This window comes from Trichomonas vaginalis, chromosome VI, assembly GCF_026262505.1.
Source record: "Trichomonas vaginalis G3 chromosome VI, whole genome shotgun sequence".
Taxonomy (NCBI): domain Eukaryota; phylum Parabasalia; order Trichomonadida; family Trichomonadidae; genus Trichomonas; species Trichomonas vaginalis.
Genome location: NC_067208.1, coordinates 5,970,647 through 5,987,132, shown reverse-complemented (window position 1 = coordinate 5,987,132; position 16,486 = coordinate 5,970,647). Strand labels below are relative to the sequence as shown.

Below are 16,486 nucleotides of genomic sequence, written 5' to 3'. Positions count from 1 at the left end.
TTTGTCATATCCTTTAATATTCATAAACATAAGTCATTAAATTTTAGATCTATTAGAAGTAGATGCTTTGCATTGTAAAAAAATTGTAATTTTTGATTATCAAAAAACATAAAGAATAGAAATTTTTTAATGAGCACGGAATGAAACAGAATGGCTTGTCTTCTTTTGTTTTGGCTGGATCTTATTCTTAGAATCATCAGATCTTGGTTCTTCCTTAGGAATAACGTGGAATGCTGGAATCTTAAGTCCCTTTGTAAATCCGATGACTACTCTGACATCTGTAAGGATCATTGTGCTGAAAACAATTGCGCACAAAACCATCCAGTAGTATCCGTTCTGAACAAAGGAAGTAGACTTGAAAACAAAGGAAATTGAAGAAGCTACCCAAAGCATAATTGTTAATGGGTCAATTAATCTTAATGGGGCTCTCTTAACTAAATAAGAAATAATCACGGTTTGAGAATTGTATGTAAGAATAAACTCTGTGGCCATGATGAAGAACACACTATTTGTGGTGCTTCCGAAGAGGAACTTCATAAGGCAAATGATTGTTGCGCTAATGAACATTGGAATTGGAGCAAGGAAAGCTCTCTTTCTGCATTCCTTCTCTTTCCAGCAGAATTGGATAACGTGTATAAAAATAAGAAGGTTGGTGAAGATTTGGCCAAGAATATAAGCGAATAAGAAGTATGGTCTGATTGTTGGGACAATTGATGGGAATGCTGCAATGGTTAAGTATAAAATGACTAATATCAACAATCCTTCGTCGGGTGCGTTGAACTTTCCTAAGTAAAACTTGTGTGTTACGTATTCTTCATAAGAAGTCAAAACAAATGTGATACCTGTGAAGAAAGCATAATAAAAGTAGACATCTTCAACACCCATATTGAAAACAGCGGCGCTTTTAATAACTTCTGAAACACCTGTGATGGCATCACAACCATGATCGAAAAACTGGCCAAGAGGGGAAGACATTCCTGTTCTTCTGGCTTGCCTTCCATCTAAGTTATCGAGTGTCTGATAGAAGAAAAGACAAAGTGCATTGATAACGCAGCCGTAGCAAGGAAGCTGTTTTGTGAGGCCATTTGTCAATACAAGTGATAATACAAATGAAATTGATTCTACGATAAAGCCAATAAGTGTAATTACATTTGGTGCAACATTCATTGGAATAAATCTCATGCACCAGTCCCAATATTTGGCAAGAAAGAGCTTCTTGCAAATACTATCATCAATGCCATTATATTTGTATTGTTTTGCATAGGCTATGTCTGTCGAATCAAATGGATTCATTTCAAATGAATTTATTCTGAAGAAATAAAGTTTTCAAAAATTGAGAAAAATTGGTCTGATTGGAATTTAGAATTATTCAATTTATTGAAAGCTGATTTCTGAATTTGAGAGAAGAAATGTTCATCCAGCCAAATGTCCGATCAATTTTATTGATCTTAACCTGATCTTAAATTAGATGCAGAACCCAAATGTGATATCTATTACACTATTTCTATATTTTTCAATGTCTTTTAAAATAATTTTCATTTACATTTTTCAAATTAAGATCATAAATGAAAGTTAAGATGAATTTTATCTAAAAATTGCCATGTCCGAATAATGTCAAAATTGGCAACTCTGAACAAAGTGTTATAGACCGAAAATAGATTTTTTCGGTTTTCTCTTCAAATAATTGAAAGAATGATACTATTATAGGTTTATTATATTATATAGCATATAATCATGCTATAGCCGAAAATTATAAGTTTTGAGAAGATTGAATATAACACAAATAAATTTGAATGCAAGTTTAAATTGCTTGTTGTTTTTTAAATAGCTATTTAAAATGAGAAATCCAATATTGCAAAATTCAAATTGAATGATTGAAAGAACAGAAAAAGTCATTCTTTTCAATTTCGAATATGTTTCATTGTATTTATAATTATATGGCAAATAAGATATTTAAACTTGATTTTTGAAGGAAAATTCACAAAATTGAATAAATTCAAATATTTTTTATTCAAAAATAAACTAGTTATTTGAGTTTACTACATTATCTATTCAAACTACAAAGTTTGTAATTTAAAATATTTTGTGAGATCAGATTGAATTAATTCAAGGTTCTTTTCAATTAATATGAATGACCATATTACGCATTTTCGAACATTCTAAACCAAATATATAAAAATGGGAGACAAATGTTAAATTTGCTAGACATGGGGGAGTTGTCTGCAAAGTTTTAGCTCTTATCTCTAACAAAAAATTAATTTTTAAAAAAATGACCGAATACGTTTCATAGCGAGAAAAAAATAAAAGGCAAGATAGAATTTTCTAGACATAAAGAAGTTGTTTACCGAGTTTTAGCTCTTATCTCTAACAAAAAAATTAATTTTTAAAAAAATGACCGAATACGTTTCACAGCGAGAAAAAAATAAAAGGCAAGATAGAATTTTCTAGACATAAAGAAGTTGTTTACCGAGTTTTAGCTCTTATCTCTAACAAAAAATTAATTTTTAAAAAAATGACCGAATACGTTTCACAGCGAGAAAAAAATAAAACTGTACACTGATTTTAATTTTCATTTCCAGTCACTTTACTTATTATTTTTTCTTTTTTTCATTTTAATTATAAATAATTTCATAATACGTTTATTTACGTTACCATTTTCTTTATTCTTTTGAATTCCATACTAGACACTTATAGAATATTTTGATTGTTAACGTATTTCATTAGAATGAATCCTTACAAAGGGTATGTCGATCGAATTTACCTAATTGGTATTTCCAATCAGATTGAAGAAGGTAAAATGACATGGGAAGAAGCTTGCACCCATGTTCCCATCGCCCCAACCCTTCAATCAAATGATTTCAAATATTTAGATGTTTCAAAATCTTTTTTACAAAATCAATTTAGCTTACAGAATATCCCATTGCCTAAAGGCAAGAAAGGTCGTAGGGTCAATCCCTACGACCAAATCAAAGCTCTTGCTGTGATACATGACCACTGGGCCTTTCCCTGTGGTCAAACAAAACAATGGAAACGTTTGAAATTACAACAAATTAGTTAGTATGGTTATCTTGGGTACGGCGGCACTGCGTTCCACCTTACCCAAGATAACGGTTTGACACTTTACAAAACCGCTAATGTATATTTTACAACACAAACACAAACACTAACTTAACCTTAAATATTTACAAAACCACCAACCACTTCACCTCACCAACATTTCGCTAACGACTTCACTAATGAAAAAATAAACGTTCTCACTAACGTTCCCACTAATGTTCTCATTTACAAAAGTATTGCAGCGCTTCCCATTGCTGTGCTTCACACAATAGTTCATATTCTTCAGTATCGCTGCTGTCACTCCAATCGTCAGAGTCAAAGTCACTGTCAAAATAAATGTTAGTAAGTTTTGACAAAGCTAATGAAACACGCTTACCGTTTGTATCTATTGCTTTTATATATCTCCCATTATGTTTGTTGTCATAAATGCTTAAACTAACTTTACCCTTTCTCCCTCGTATCTGATAGAATGTATTTTCACGAGGAACGAAGAACAAGTTCTTGAACTCATGACCGTTGTAGTTTGTTATCTCAATAGTTTTCGTCATTACATCCAAATAAAAATTTTCAGTAAAAATAAAACTAACGTTAAAAATTTCTCATAACATAAACGTTCTCATTACTTTATAACTCTCTTCCTTGGTTTCTTTTTAGTTGCTTTCTTCACGTCTGTCTCCAGCTTGACTGTCTTTCTTCTTCGTCCGTAATGATACCAGTTACTTCCACCAGTCAATGGGTCAAATGGTCTTTCGTAAGGGTTTCCATACATTCCATAGGGACCATACGGAAGAACTGCTGGTGGAAGTTGTGGAGGAAGAGTTCCATCGACTCTATTTAAATGCATTGTTTCACCTTTCATCTGGTCATTAAAGTCTTTTGCATGTTTTGCAAACTCATCGTCCTTTCCTAAAGCATTTTCTGACTCAGTCGCAACCAAATTGGATGCTTTATTTATGAGCCCTATTTTATTTAATCTTAACTTCTTTGCAACCCAGCCTCCAATCTTCCCTTTATTTGCATCTAATGTCTTTGAAACCCTTCCTCCACTCATTTTATTTACTGCGTCATAAGCTCCAAGTGCTTTTGCTCCAAATGCTAATGCTTTTGTTCCCATTGCGCCTAAAGCTGCCCAAGCTACCATTTACCCCATATTAAAATCATCTCTCTTCAATATTATCTCATAAAAGTTCTCGTTACTGGAGAAAGTCAATGAAACATAAACATTCTCACGTGCTTCGCCCTCACCGCTTTGCGGTCTATTTAACTTCTTTCTTATATCATCTATACGCTTCAAAATGTCTGAACAATTGCTAACATCTTCTACAACAGTTATTTCATCATGAACGACCTTTAAGAACAAGCTCATTTAATATGCTATTAAAATCATCTCAATAATGAGTCCATCCTTTCCGTCTTTAGGTAGCACAACATCTTTCATTGAAGAAGGTTCGACAAGTCTTATGTTAAACTTACTGACAAAGTTTGTTATACTATAATGCTTCGGCGGCGAATACATGTAGTTTGAAAGACATAATATAGATTCTTCAGCAAATTCACTTATACTGGATTTTATAACAATGTTCTCACGAGACCAAATACCACCAATTGACAATCTTGTAAGCAATCCTGCTGAACCTTCTACTGTAAACGTCGATGGTAACATTCCACGAAGGTCATCTATTGACATCGTTGAGTCACTGTATTTAAATATTTTCTTAAAGCAATCGTCATTATCTAACCATGCAATAGCTTTGAAGTTTTCATTCGAATATACATCTGCTTCATTAAATGTAAAACCTGACTTCTTTGCAGAGACGACTTTAAAATCTATTGCATTTGTTTCAAAATTATACGCTATGGTAACTTCTGAAGGTAATGGGATGTCCTTCCGCAGTCAGTTGTTCTCTCACTACCGTTTGAAGCTTTGTGTTAAAAACTTTCATGTCATCTCCTGTGTCTAGGTTCACATACACAGCAATAGGAAAACTATCTTGCTTCTTTGTCTCATCATTATACCTCAAAACATTAAAGTTCTTCAATAATATTGTCCTTCCTGCTGGAATACTTCGAACCTGTCTGATTTCAATAGCTTTCTCACCTCCTACATACTCTACCCAGTGTCTTGGATATTCATAAGTATACTGACTTTCTTGAATTTTGGTTGGTTTCATCATAACGTGTTCATAGTATATCTTTATACTCTTGTCAGTTAGACTCGGTGCTATGTTCTGAATATTTCTGACTTGCATTTTTAATGGAGATAAAATGAAGCATTTAATACATGACGTAGATGAAGACATGAATGAAACTACAGACAAACTTAACTCTTCTCTCATTCTTCCTTTCAGTAAGGACTATGAGTTCTGTTCAAATGGTGTTTATTTCTATTGTGGAAAGATGGGTCAGGTAAGACATTTAATTAATTCGTCATATACTCATAACAGAGCGTTTAGGAAAGACTCATATTATGACCAAATCATTATATCAGCAACTTCAGACTCTATGGATTCAACAGCGAAAACATTTATGTCAAAAGTTCAAGCATCTGTCGTTAAAGTTCCAGATAGCGAACTCATTGAATTTCTTCAACGTTACATTCGACGTAAGAGAAAATATTATGCCATCGTTGAATTTATACAGTCAGGAATGCAAAAGACTTCAGAAGAGATGGAAAGAATTATTGACAAACACCACTTACGTCAATACTCAGGAGTTTACGATATGAAACGACTGACAAACTACATTCTATCAAAACTTTCAAAATACCCCTTCAAAAAGTATCCTTCAAACACTCTGCTCGTTTGTGACGACTTCGCCGGAAAAGGTTTAGTGTCAAAGCCTGACTCACCATTAGCTAACATCATACTAAAGTCAGACATTACCATTTAACTGTAGCAATACTTATGCAAACATGGCGTTTCCTTGCTTTAAACATAAAACGTCTCATAACTGACTTCGTTATCTTTCAAGGTTTCTCACGCTATGATATTGAACTCATTTGGAAACAGTCAGGTATAACATTACCTTTTGAAGAAATTTGGGAAGCATATAAGTCTCTCATCTCTCCTCGTTCATACCTTGAGATTCATATCATGACTAATACCATTAAAGTCAAAAATATTCCATGGGAACGACCAACATTGTTTTAAAGTTTAACCTTCAATTGACTGATGGTAAACAAATTCCATGCATCTCTGTCGCCATTTCTGTTAATATTTTTGCTGTCATTCATATCATCCACTTCCCCATCCGTTAGCTTTTGAGGATATGCGTTAGAATAGCTGTTCTTAAATGAAGGCTTTTCACCTTTGAGAGCATAAACTCTATAACTTTCTGCATACTTTATGTTTGAACCTCCTGAGCCATCATTGACATAAATTTTTATAGGCTTCCACCCTTTGTTCATGTTCCTGCTTCTTCCCTTAGCTCTTTTGTTCAGTAGTTCTACATCTTTATACACAGCTCCTGTCTCAGTGAATTCAACAATATTTTCATTCGTTAGCTTTACATTCAAACCCTTGTCGAGTATATTGTTCATTTCATACATATAAAAGGTTTTTATTCTATATGAAATGAGAAGCAAATCCATCTTAGCTGGTGCCGTTAATGTTCCAATTGAACCAACATCAAATGTTGACTCACGAACGACAAACAATATTGTCATAAAGAACTATAGTTCAGAGTGTTTGAAAGAAAAAGAACCAGAACTGAAATCCGTGAATTTAAACTCAGCTTCAAACGCTAACGCTACATCAGATGTTAAGTTAGAGTATCCACCACTGGACCAAATTCTTTCAAGAGAAGCCAACGACAACCCTTACACAAATGTTCAAACAAATCCTTCAGATAACGTAGACCATTACCTTCTTCAGTTATACCAAACAATTTTACTCAAAGACGATAAGAAGCTTTTGACAAATCTTATAAGTAAGAACCAAATAATTCTAACAAAGGAGGACCTTGAAAATGTTATATCACGAATAACAGGGAAACAATGTGTCATTGACTATCTCGACCCTGAAATCGAATGCTGTGGTCAAACGCCACCATTCATGAAAATAGGTAACATCCGCATCATTGAAACACCAGGAACTACAGGAGTTGAGTTTAAGTATAAATATTCGAACGAGTATACAAAACTTTCAACAGAATATAAATTTGTTTGAAATATGTTTTAGTAAATTAAAGCAATTTGTAATATCTATCCAAAACTTCTTCAACAGTATCGAACTCATCTTCATAATGCAAACCTAATCTTATTGACTTGGTGCAGTTTTCACTAACACAATATAGCGCTTTGCGCTCGGCGCCTTTGACGCCTTTTTCTGTTCTCTTGACTGACATAACTAACTCATTTGTTTCATCAAACAGCAACAACCAAAGTTCATGACCTAATACATAACATTCATACTTTATATTTTTAGCTCTGAGTTCTCTTGTAAGCTGTTGCATTTAATATTTTCTAAAAAGTCAACTTCAACAGTCATTCGCACTGGTGCCTTCAGTTCTACAGGCTCTCCTTGAAAGTCAACAAGTCTGAATTGCATGTCTTTCAAATTATGAGGACTAATGCGAACCCATTTACCTAAATGAGTTACTATGACAGGAACGTTTGGAATGAACATTGAATTGACTGCATAACAGAAGGATTTATATTCTACTGAACCTTTACTATTAACTCCTGAAATACCTGTGACATTAGCTATTTTTGACTCAATGTATAAACAATTACCATAACATACGTATGGAACAGATTTCATCTCAATCGTTTTGTCAACACTTTTCAAAGGAAATGTCATATGGTATGCTCCCAGAAGCAATTGAACTCTATGACTCATTCGTGTTATCTTAAACTCCTTCGCATAACTGAACTTCAAAACTCCTGCAATAAGTTTAACATTCATTAAGTTTTCTTCGTTCTCCTTGTTTATTGTAGTATTTATGAGAGCATTTAACACTCCAGCTAATGTTTCCATCTTATATTCTACATTATTGTGAAATCTTATTTCGTGCTTCTTTCCATCTATTTCAAGCTCCATGAAATCTGTTTCATCTGTTATAACGAATGAAGCGATAGTATTGAAGTCAACAACTCTGAAAGCAAGCGCTTCATTCTGAAGACCTAAGTTTGTTTGTAGCTTTACTGTCCCGTATTCGTTTGGGTCTGTACTTTGCAAATAGAACAACATTTTATTCTCATTAAAATATGAGTATTGCTGCATATGCGTATGAAGCTGACAGAGCTAAACGTTTATATTTTGGTCAATACTCTCTCACACTTACTGACAAATATATTGTTATCATGATGGAAATACCGAGAAATACATAACATGGAAGGACTATGAAAAGTTTGACCCTATTTTAACTCCATGTACAATGCCATTCATTGTAAATGGTGAAGTTGTCATGAAGAACGACACAACAGTTATAGTCTGTATATGAAGCGTTAGAATATATGTTGAATTATAATCCCGAAAGATTTGACCCAAGCACTACGTCATGTGCAATGCCTTTTATTAAGGATGGTGAAATCGTAAGAGTTCCGATTCAACGGTTTACACAGCTGTTCAAAACAGTTTACAAAACATTTTAGCGAATATCTTTAATTCAAAACTACAGAAATAAAATTACCATATATAACAGATGCTAAAGAAATTAAATCAAAAACGACAACATTATTTACGTCACTTAATGATTTAATGACTTATATCATTAATATTCCTGCACCAACTACAGCATTTGATCCAAACTCGACGGTTTGCAGTGTACCTTTCATAAAGTCGCAAACGGACTCTTTGAGTCCTGAAGGTCTTTCAGACCGAAGCGACCAGGGCGAAGCCCATGACAGTTCATTAATTGTTTTAAGGGATTCAACAGTTAATGAATCATTAAAGGCGTCATTAATGAAAATCATTGATTTTAACTCATTCACGAATACATATAATTCATTCATTAATGTTTCATATGCTTCTAAAGAAGGTGAGCCAAAAACTATCGATAAAGCGGTGTATGAAATAAAAGCATCAACGACGAAATTGAATTCGTTAACTTTTGACGGTGATAGTTTCGTTAATGACATAACATCGGGGAAAACAATTTTAACGAAAGAATATTTAAAATCTCATGTTAGTGAGTTCGTTGAAATTGAAAAAGAAGGTGGAATTAAGTTCGATCCACTGAATTTCATTTTCAGCTTAGCGAATGCGGGTGTTAGTTTCGCTGAATGGACAACTATACAGAGTGAAATAAATGCAATATGGACGTTTTTGGGGTCAAAAGCGGGAATGGGTGAGCTTGTAAATGCTGCAAGAACATTAGGTGAAACAGGAAATTTTGTAGATGGTTTTAAAAGACTTGTTTCAAATGTTTTAACAAACACAAAGAAATTATTTAGATATACCATACATAACGGACGGATTTTCGAACAGGTAGCAACAAACCCTCCGGTTATGGCTGCGTTGATGATGGTTAGAGATATAAAACCACGTAACGACGGGAACGAAGAACATGAACAACAGAGCCCAACGGGCTCAGAGCCACATAGTGGCGAGGATACTGGTCGGGTTATTCAAGACATTAAAAACGTGTATCCTGAAGTTATTGATTTATTTAGAGGAGTTAATGATTCAATTTCAAAACATTCTATAACCCTCGATGAAGAGAATAAATTAACAGATTATATATTCGTCATTATTGCAGAATTAATGAAGAGAATAAATGAAAAAGGAATTGGTGATATCATTAATGTCAGCGATGTAATGATGAAAAGAAATTTTGACTCATTATTTACAAAACCGAAAACAGAATATAGTCTTTATGACGTAATTACCGAATTAATGAAAAAGATTAATGATAATAAGAGTTCTGGCGGAAGAGTTGAATTAGAAGTGAATGATGTTAATGAGAAATTAGCCGAAAAAGCAGATAAAAACCACGTTCATTATATAACTTCAGACGAACAGATTATAACGGACTACCATGGATATTTAACACGAAGTGATGAAGCGAAGACAAAAAATGTTAATGAAAGAAGATATAAATACATTCGTGCTAAAGGTTATGACATAAGCTGTACTGTACAGTATGACACTAAAGCACCAGAAGCATTTAGTTATAACGATGAAATTTATGCCTCTACTTTCTCTGTTAATGGTGTATTAGTTGAACCAAGATTTATGTTAAGAGTTAAGGCAAAAATAACGTTTGAAGATGCTATTAAAAGTAAAGCTGACAAAGTTGAACTTGACGCAACGAACAAAGTTTTGAAATCTCATAAACACAACATCTCCGATATAAATGAACTTCAAACTTCTTTAGACAGTAAAGCTGACAAGAACCATACACATAAATCCTTCACTACTGTTAGAGCAGACGACATAATATTGAACTTTGACCTTGGTTCAAGTGCACCATTAGAAAATCCAAGTACAAGCGTAAAAGATACTCTTAACAGTTTAGATAACAGTTGCAGGAACGAAAGTCATGCCAGAAACTTTGAAGCACATGAACTACCAGCAATGTTAGATAAGAAAGCAGACAAGAACCATACACATAATCCTTCACAACTGTTGCTATAGAAAGTATTGAAGGAACGGTTGAAGAAACTGGTGGGGATGCATTATATTGTAAACCTCCTAACTTTCCACAAGGTTTAACATCGGATGACGACATAACGACGATGAGAAACATTAGATGTAAAGATGTTTATGTCATGAAGGATGAACATAATATTAAATTCACTGCTCAAGATTTATATGAAGAAAGCAGACAAGAACCATACACATAAATCCTTCACTACTGTTAGAGCAGACGACATAATATTGAACTTTGACCTTGGTTCAAGTGCACCATTAGAAAATCCAAGTACAAGCGTAAAAGATACTCTTAACAATTTAGATAAGAGTTGCAGGAATACGAAGATCATGCCAGAAACTTTGAAGCATATGAACTACCAGCAATGTTAGATAAGAAAGCAGATAAAACTTATGTGGATGCAGAACTAACAAAGAAATTTTCGAAACCAGATACAATGACATTTACAACAGAAATTATAAATGGTGAACCAGCAACTCCATTTGAATTTGTTAGAGGTCTTCAACCAGATACTTTTGAATTTTTCTTGGATAATTCTATTGAACTAACATTACATTATAAAAGTGGAACAAATGCAACATTTCATCCGGGAGATACATTCCAAATGGTATTTAATGACATAAGTTCTTTAGAATATGTTTATAGAGTTATGAGCATATATGATTTAATATATCCTATAGGAGCTGTTTATACGTCTATGAATCCAATAAATCCAAACACTTTATTTGGTGGTAGATGGTATGAAATAGTTGACAGTTTTCCATTCTACACTAATACGCAGTCAATGAAGATGGGAGGTTCAAAGAAAATAGGTATTGAAAACCTTCCTTCACATATGCATAGGTTCAGTGGAAGAACATCTGTGGAAGGAAACCATTCACATTCAATAACAAAAAGAGGTTATATAAATCTTGCAGCGGGTTCGGATAGACAGGGAATGCAGATATGATATCACAACTGACCCCAAAGATGTTAGCACAGGTATTTTCTGTGGAACTGCAGGAAATCATACACATGTTGTAGCTGGTATTACAGACCCAGCAGGTAATGGAAAAGATTATATGCCTCCTTATATAACAATGCACGCTTGGATACGAGTTGGTTTTAACATTTTTTGCTAAATTGTCGTCAAAAATTAGGCCGTAAAGCGCAAAAAATTGAATATTTCATATAGGTTTTATGATAGAAGAAGCATATATATTACCCACTCATTAATATTCGTTAAAATTTTGAGGTTATCCTCGCTTTAAGAGCATTTGAACTTGATTTTTATATAAAATAGTTATATATTAGACAAATAATATGAGTTTATGTGATATTATCTTTTCAGAAGATTAGGTGTTCTTAATTCAAAATTTTATTTATTAATATTAAAAAGAATCTTTTACAAAATATAATTTACTATAATTTAATATTTAAAAACGTGCTCTATCAAAATTCCCAAAAATTTCAATATTTTCTAGCTTTCTGAGGTTGTCAACGTTTTGATTGAATTTCTGTTTACAAACAAAAGAATGACCGATCCTTTTACCACTTATTGAATTTTCAAATTCCAAAAATGCTAAAAAAGTCGGTAAGTTTTATCACGCTGACTTTTTCAAAAATTGAGGGAAAAAGGTCACAACGGAAAAATCGATAACTTTTCAATTACAATCAAAGATGCTTTTTTAATGTTACCATATTTTATGGATCAGGAAATCTAACGGCTTCCGTTCAATTTATATGAAAGGTTTGTTGGATTATATGATATGTTGACGAATATTATACGAGTGGGACTACCGGAGAGATGATCGTCACTTTTCCATTGAACCTCACATTATCCCTCATAAATTCGAAATGGGCAGTGTATAGGACATATTATATACATCTCCACTCTTTCAATTCCAGAGGGAAATAGGAGCCAACAAAGCATGATATATGTATCAGTGTCTGTAGGTCCTCCCACCGTTTTTCTTTTTCTGACACGTAATTTTCTTAATTTTGATTAATAAAAATGACAATAACATTTAGAGGTATTAACCAATTGAATTTGACGATTAATAAGAAATATTATAATCAAAAAAAAAACAATGAAATTTCAAAATACAAAAAGCATATTGTTATATGAGAATAAATTGCAATTAAAAAAAGTTGACAAAAGATGGATGATTTATCATGGCGTCTTTAAATAAGTTGGCGATAGAGAATGAATCAAGTTTATCTTTATTGAAAAAATAGAGATAAATTTGGGAAAAAGCAGAGCTTAATCCTATGCGTTCTTTGCATTGCTGAAAGTTCAGGTATATTATGCCTCAAAAAAAATGTTGTTTTAATTAAATTAAAATAACACACATGATATTCCCTTCTCGATCTGAAGCTTGTTGGATATAATCAAATTTCTATTGCTAACTTAGGATTTCGGGAGATAACAATTAAAATTTACATCAAAGTAATTACTAAGAAAAACTTAGTTACATCAAATCATAGTTTCTCAAGGCTCATGCTTCTAACCGAAAGAAGAGTTTCAAGCTATATCTCTTTCCAAACGAATATTCCAAATTTAACAGATTCAACACCTCAATTCATTTCTATGGCAGTCTGCAGCTACCAAGCTCAGCCAATTAAAGGAACCTTCTTGACATTCAAAGTATTGGAAAATATTACCAAACATGACGTTTTTACACCAAAAATGATTCTGGTTTAAATTCAACCCAATTACCAATGGAAGAGATATCTGTATCTATCTTCTTTAATTCACGTTTGTTTGAACTCAGGATTCAAGCATTTAGTATTTAATTCCCATTACAAAATTCGACTACTTTTTGTAATTTATCTAAAATATTTTAATTTTTCCAGCAAGAATTCGTAAAAATACATTTTCAAGCATGGGCCGACCAATTTCTTCCCTAATTTCATCGAAGATTCACATCTAAATACAAAATCGAACTTATGTTCCTTATCTTCGTAAAAAGCAGAGATATCGGAACGTCAGAATGATCGTATTATTTTCAGTTTTATGAAAACAAAATTACCAAGTTTTGACATTTGTCGAAATTCAAATTTCAAAGATAAACAGTTCTCAACATCAACTTTCGATAGAATTGCTTTCTTCAATTTTACGATTCATAACGGCATTACAAGGAATACAAGGAGACCATCGATTATTGAGGCTGTTTGCTCCATTCTTCTTTATAGATATTCCACTTCATACTAAGTACTCATTGAATTGCGGGAAGATAAAGAAAAACAACAATTGGAGGTTGTTTATTAAACCTAATTTACTGTATACGATATCCATCATAATTAGATACACTAATTATGCGTACATTCCATAATCTTGTGGCCAAATAAATTTCGCAAATACCACAAAAACTTTTCACCGTCGTTGCAGCGACCTCTAGAATAGATCGGGGAAAGCACACTGGAAGATTTGAGATTCAATATGACACTTTGGCGCGTATCACACTGCCCATACACAGAATTACCCGTTCATAGTTACGCGCAAAATACCTAAAACTTCACATATTAACAACGAAATGAGAAATAGTAGCCAAATCATTTCACTAGTTTGCACTCAATGCAAGCAATACGCATACCATATATTTCAGGCCACTATGTTTGGGATCGGGAAACACTGACCAAATACCAATTTAATTGTATATCTTAAAAATGTCAATTGAAAATACGTCAGTAAGTTGTAGACACCGGTTATTACTGCCCAGCCTAAAATAAATATCCTCAATAGCGTACGACTTCTGCAATTTGACTGTTAGAAAACAATAATTGCCAACATAAAACTCATCTCAAAAGTTCGAAGGTACAAAAGAAAAATTCTTTGGATGATATCACTCCTATATGCGAATATGTTTGACATTATTACCATATCCCTTAAGGAGTTTGATATCGCGTACCAGAAAGATTTCGAACGCAGAAATAAATATATGGAGAAAAACTGTCACACAATGGTAAAATGATCAAAAAATTGCTTTCCAAGGGACAAAACGATAACATCATTATCACCTTTTAATGAATGCGCAGCAAACTCTTGTACAGAATGGTCGTCATATTTCGTTGTTTGGCCTTATGAAGATATAATGAGACTCACGAATGAAGGAAAGATGACTCCTGAAGAGGAAACTGAGTTATTAACAAGATAACCAGTATACTGCTCGTACCGATGATAGCAATTAATCCCTTGATAAGCCATTTTCTCGTTTTTTGTGGCCGATTTTCCATTGAATTTCCCCAGTTTTGACTCAAAAGAAATTAGAGGAGAATTAACCATACAGAAGCATACGAAGTAATTGGAAAGAAACAGTACACTGAGACACGACGCACTACGGAAAGGTCATCCGATTCAAATTGCTTTCAAAGAAGAGCTAAAAAAGAGAAAATCAAATCAAATCTTCGAAAGCAAAAGTAAACAAAAGAACCAAATGGAAGTCAGAATTTGGAAATTTCAATGATGATAGTGGCGAAGATGAAAGAGAATCCTGTTAAAAGTTCAAAATCGTTCATTCGAGATGAAAACAGTGGAACTTCGCATGAATCCAACCGGTAGAGAACGAAGAAGAGGAGAGGGAAGAAGAACAGAAGCCAACGATTAAGTCTTAGAAAGGTCAAACCGAGTTCTCCAAAGAACAAGAAACTGTGAAATTCAAGAAGATCTATAAGTAAAGAAAAAGAAACTCGGGAGAAATGGTTGGGAATTTAATTACAATTGTCAATGCAGCTGCAAAGAAACACAAGAAATCCAAACCTTTGCCGGTGAAATCTGAAAAAATCAAAATCTAAAAATTTTAGAAAATGATGAAGAAAAAGTTGTCAAAGAGGGGCAAAAAAAGCAAATTCCTTGCAGAACCAGAAAGAAAAACCAAAGAAGAAAAAGAAGTTGTCGAAGAAATCTTGAATTTCAAGAAGAAAAAACTAAAAGAAAGGAAGAAGGTGAAACACAGAAGAAATCGAAAGAAGTTAAGCCTAGCAAAGAAAGGAAGGAAATCTGTTCAGGAAGATTTAGAAGAAGAAAAGCCGAAAAAGACAGAAATCAAAGCAAATCGAAAACGAAATTGAAGAAAAACCGAAGAGAAAAAGGTCGCAAAGCTCAAAACAACGAACCAGATGATGAAAAACCAAAAGAAAAAACGAAGTAAAGCTTCAAAAGAAAATCAAGTTGAAGAAAAGCCCAAAAAGAGGGAAAGAAAACATGATACTAAATGACTCAGATAAAGAAATTAATACAAAGAGGAAAGGAAAGAAAGTTGTCGAAAGAAATTCCAGAAAAAACAAAAAAGAATTAAAGAAAAACAAAGAGCCAAGAAGAAACTTCATCGACAGATATCGAGCACCAGAAAAACAGTCATTTGTTATTGATGCTGGTAACAGAATTGAAGGAACTCCAGTTTAATTTTGAATTAATCACAATCCAAAGGTAGAACAAACACCGGCAATCAATAATTCGGCATTTATCAGAAGAACAACGGTTGATACTCACTCAATTCACGATAAGAAGTATGACTTTGTAAATTATAATTAAAATTTTTGTTTGTAATTTAAAATAATGAAAAGAATATTTATCTGATAATAGTCTGAACTAGAAAAAGATTCATAATCTTAATCCAAATCAGCAACCAGTTTCTGCACTTAGCCTGTTTCTTCAATAAAGTAAATGTGTTATCATTTAATATAGTAAAATATAATGAGTTAGTATTCTCATTATACGTGAAGTCTTCTGAATCGTCATCTGCTTCGATTTAGCTGTCCAGGACACTGCGAATAGTAAAATGAAGATTTTTCTTTTTTAATTTGGAGTGATTTTTGTTATGATTTATCGTATGTTAATATAGTTACATTTCATTGT

At 33.1% G+C, this 16,486-nt stretch overlaps 4 protein-coding genes and 3 pseudogenes across 7 annotated transcripts, besides 2 other annotated features; 2 read left to right on the top strand and 5 right to left on the bottom strand.

The window, feature by feature from the left end:
* Window positions 1-20: 20 nt before the first annotated feature.
* Window positions 21-1,293, bottom strand: TVAGG3_0813320 (CDP-alcohol phosphatidyltransferase class-I family; the record flags this gene model as incomplete). Its single annotated transcript, XM_001315038.1, has 1 exon — window positions 127-1,293. One exon carries the CDS (start codon window positions 1,291-1,293, stop codon window positions 127-129), a length of 1,167 nt encoding a protein of 388 aa, XP_001315073.1.
* A 347-nt stretch (window positions 1,294-1,640) lies between these two features.
* Window positions 1,641-2,485: a mobile genetic element.
* A 1,191-nt stretch (window positions 2,486-3,676) lies between these two features.
* On the bottom strand, window positions 3,677-4,198 carry TVAGG3_0813300 (protein of unknown function, DUF4107 family; the record flags this gene model as incomplete). The annotated part of the gene is made up of 1 exon (XM_001315037.1): window positions 3,677-4,198. One exon carries the CDS (start codon window positions 4,196-4,198, stop codon window positions 3,677-3,679), a length of 522 nt encoding a protein of 173 aa, XP_001315072.1.
* Window positions 4,199-4,426: 228 nt separating this feature from the next.
* On the bottom strand, window positions 4,427-5,306 carry TVAGG3_0813290 (annotated as a pseudogene). The gene has a single exon. A coding segment is annotated over exon 1 (880 nt).
* Window positions 4,427-11,753: a mobile genetic element.
* On the top strand, window positions 5,356-6,206 carry TVAGG3_0813280 (annotated as a pseudogene). Its single transcript has one exon. A coding segment is annotated over exon 1 (851 nt).
* On the bottom strand, window positions 6,203-6,721 carry TVAGG3_0813270 (uncharacterized protein; the record flags this gene model as incomplete). Its single annotated transcript, XM_051247747.1, has 1 exon — window positions 6,203-6,721. The coding sequence occupies one exon, from the start codon at window positions 6,719-6,721 to the stop codon at window positions 6,203-6,205; it is 519 nt and encodes a 172-aa protein (XP_051083222.1).
* TVAGG3_0813260 (uncharacterized protein) lies at window positions 7,470-8,246 on the bottom strand (the record flags this gene model as incomplete). Its single annotated transcript, XM_051247746.1, has 1 exon — window positions 7,470-8,246. One exon carries the CDS (start codon window positions 8,244-8,246, stop codon window positions 7,470-7,472), a length of 777 nt encoding a protein of 258 aa, XP_051083221.1.
* TVAGG3_0813250 lies at window positions 9,507-11,512 on the top strand (annotated as a pseudogene). Its single transcript has one exon. A coding segment is annotated over exon 1 (2,006 nt).
* Window positions 11,754-16,486: the final 4,733 nt, after the last annotated feature.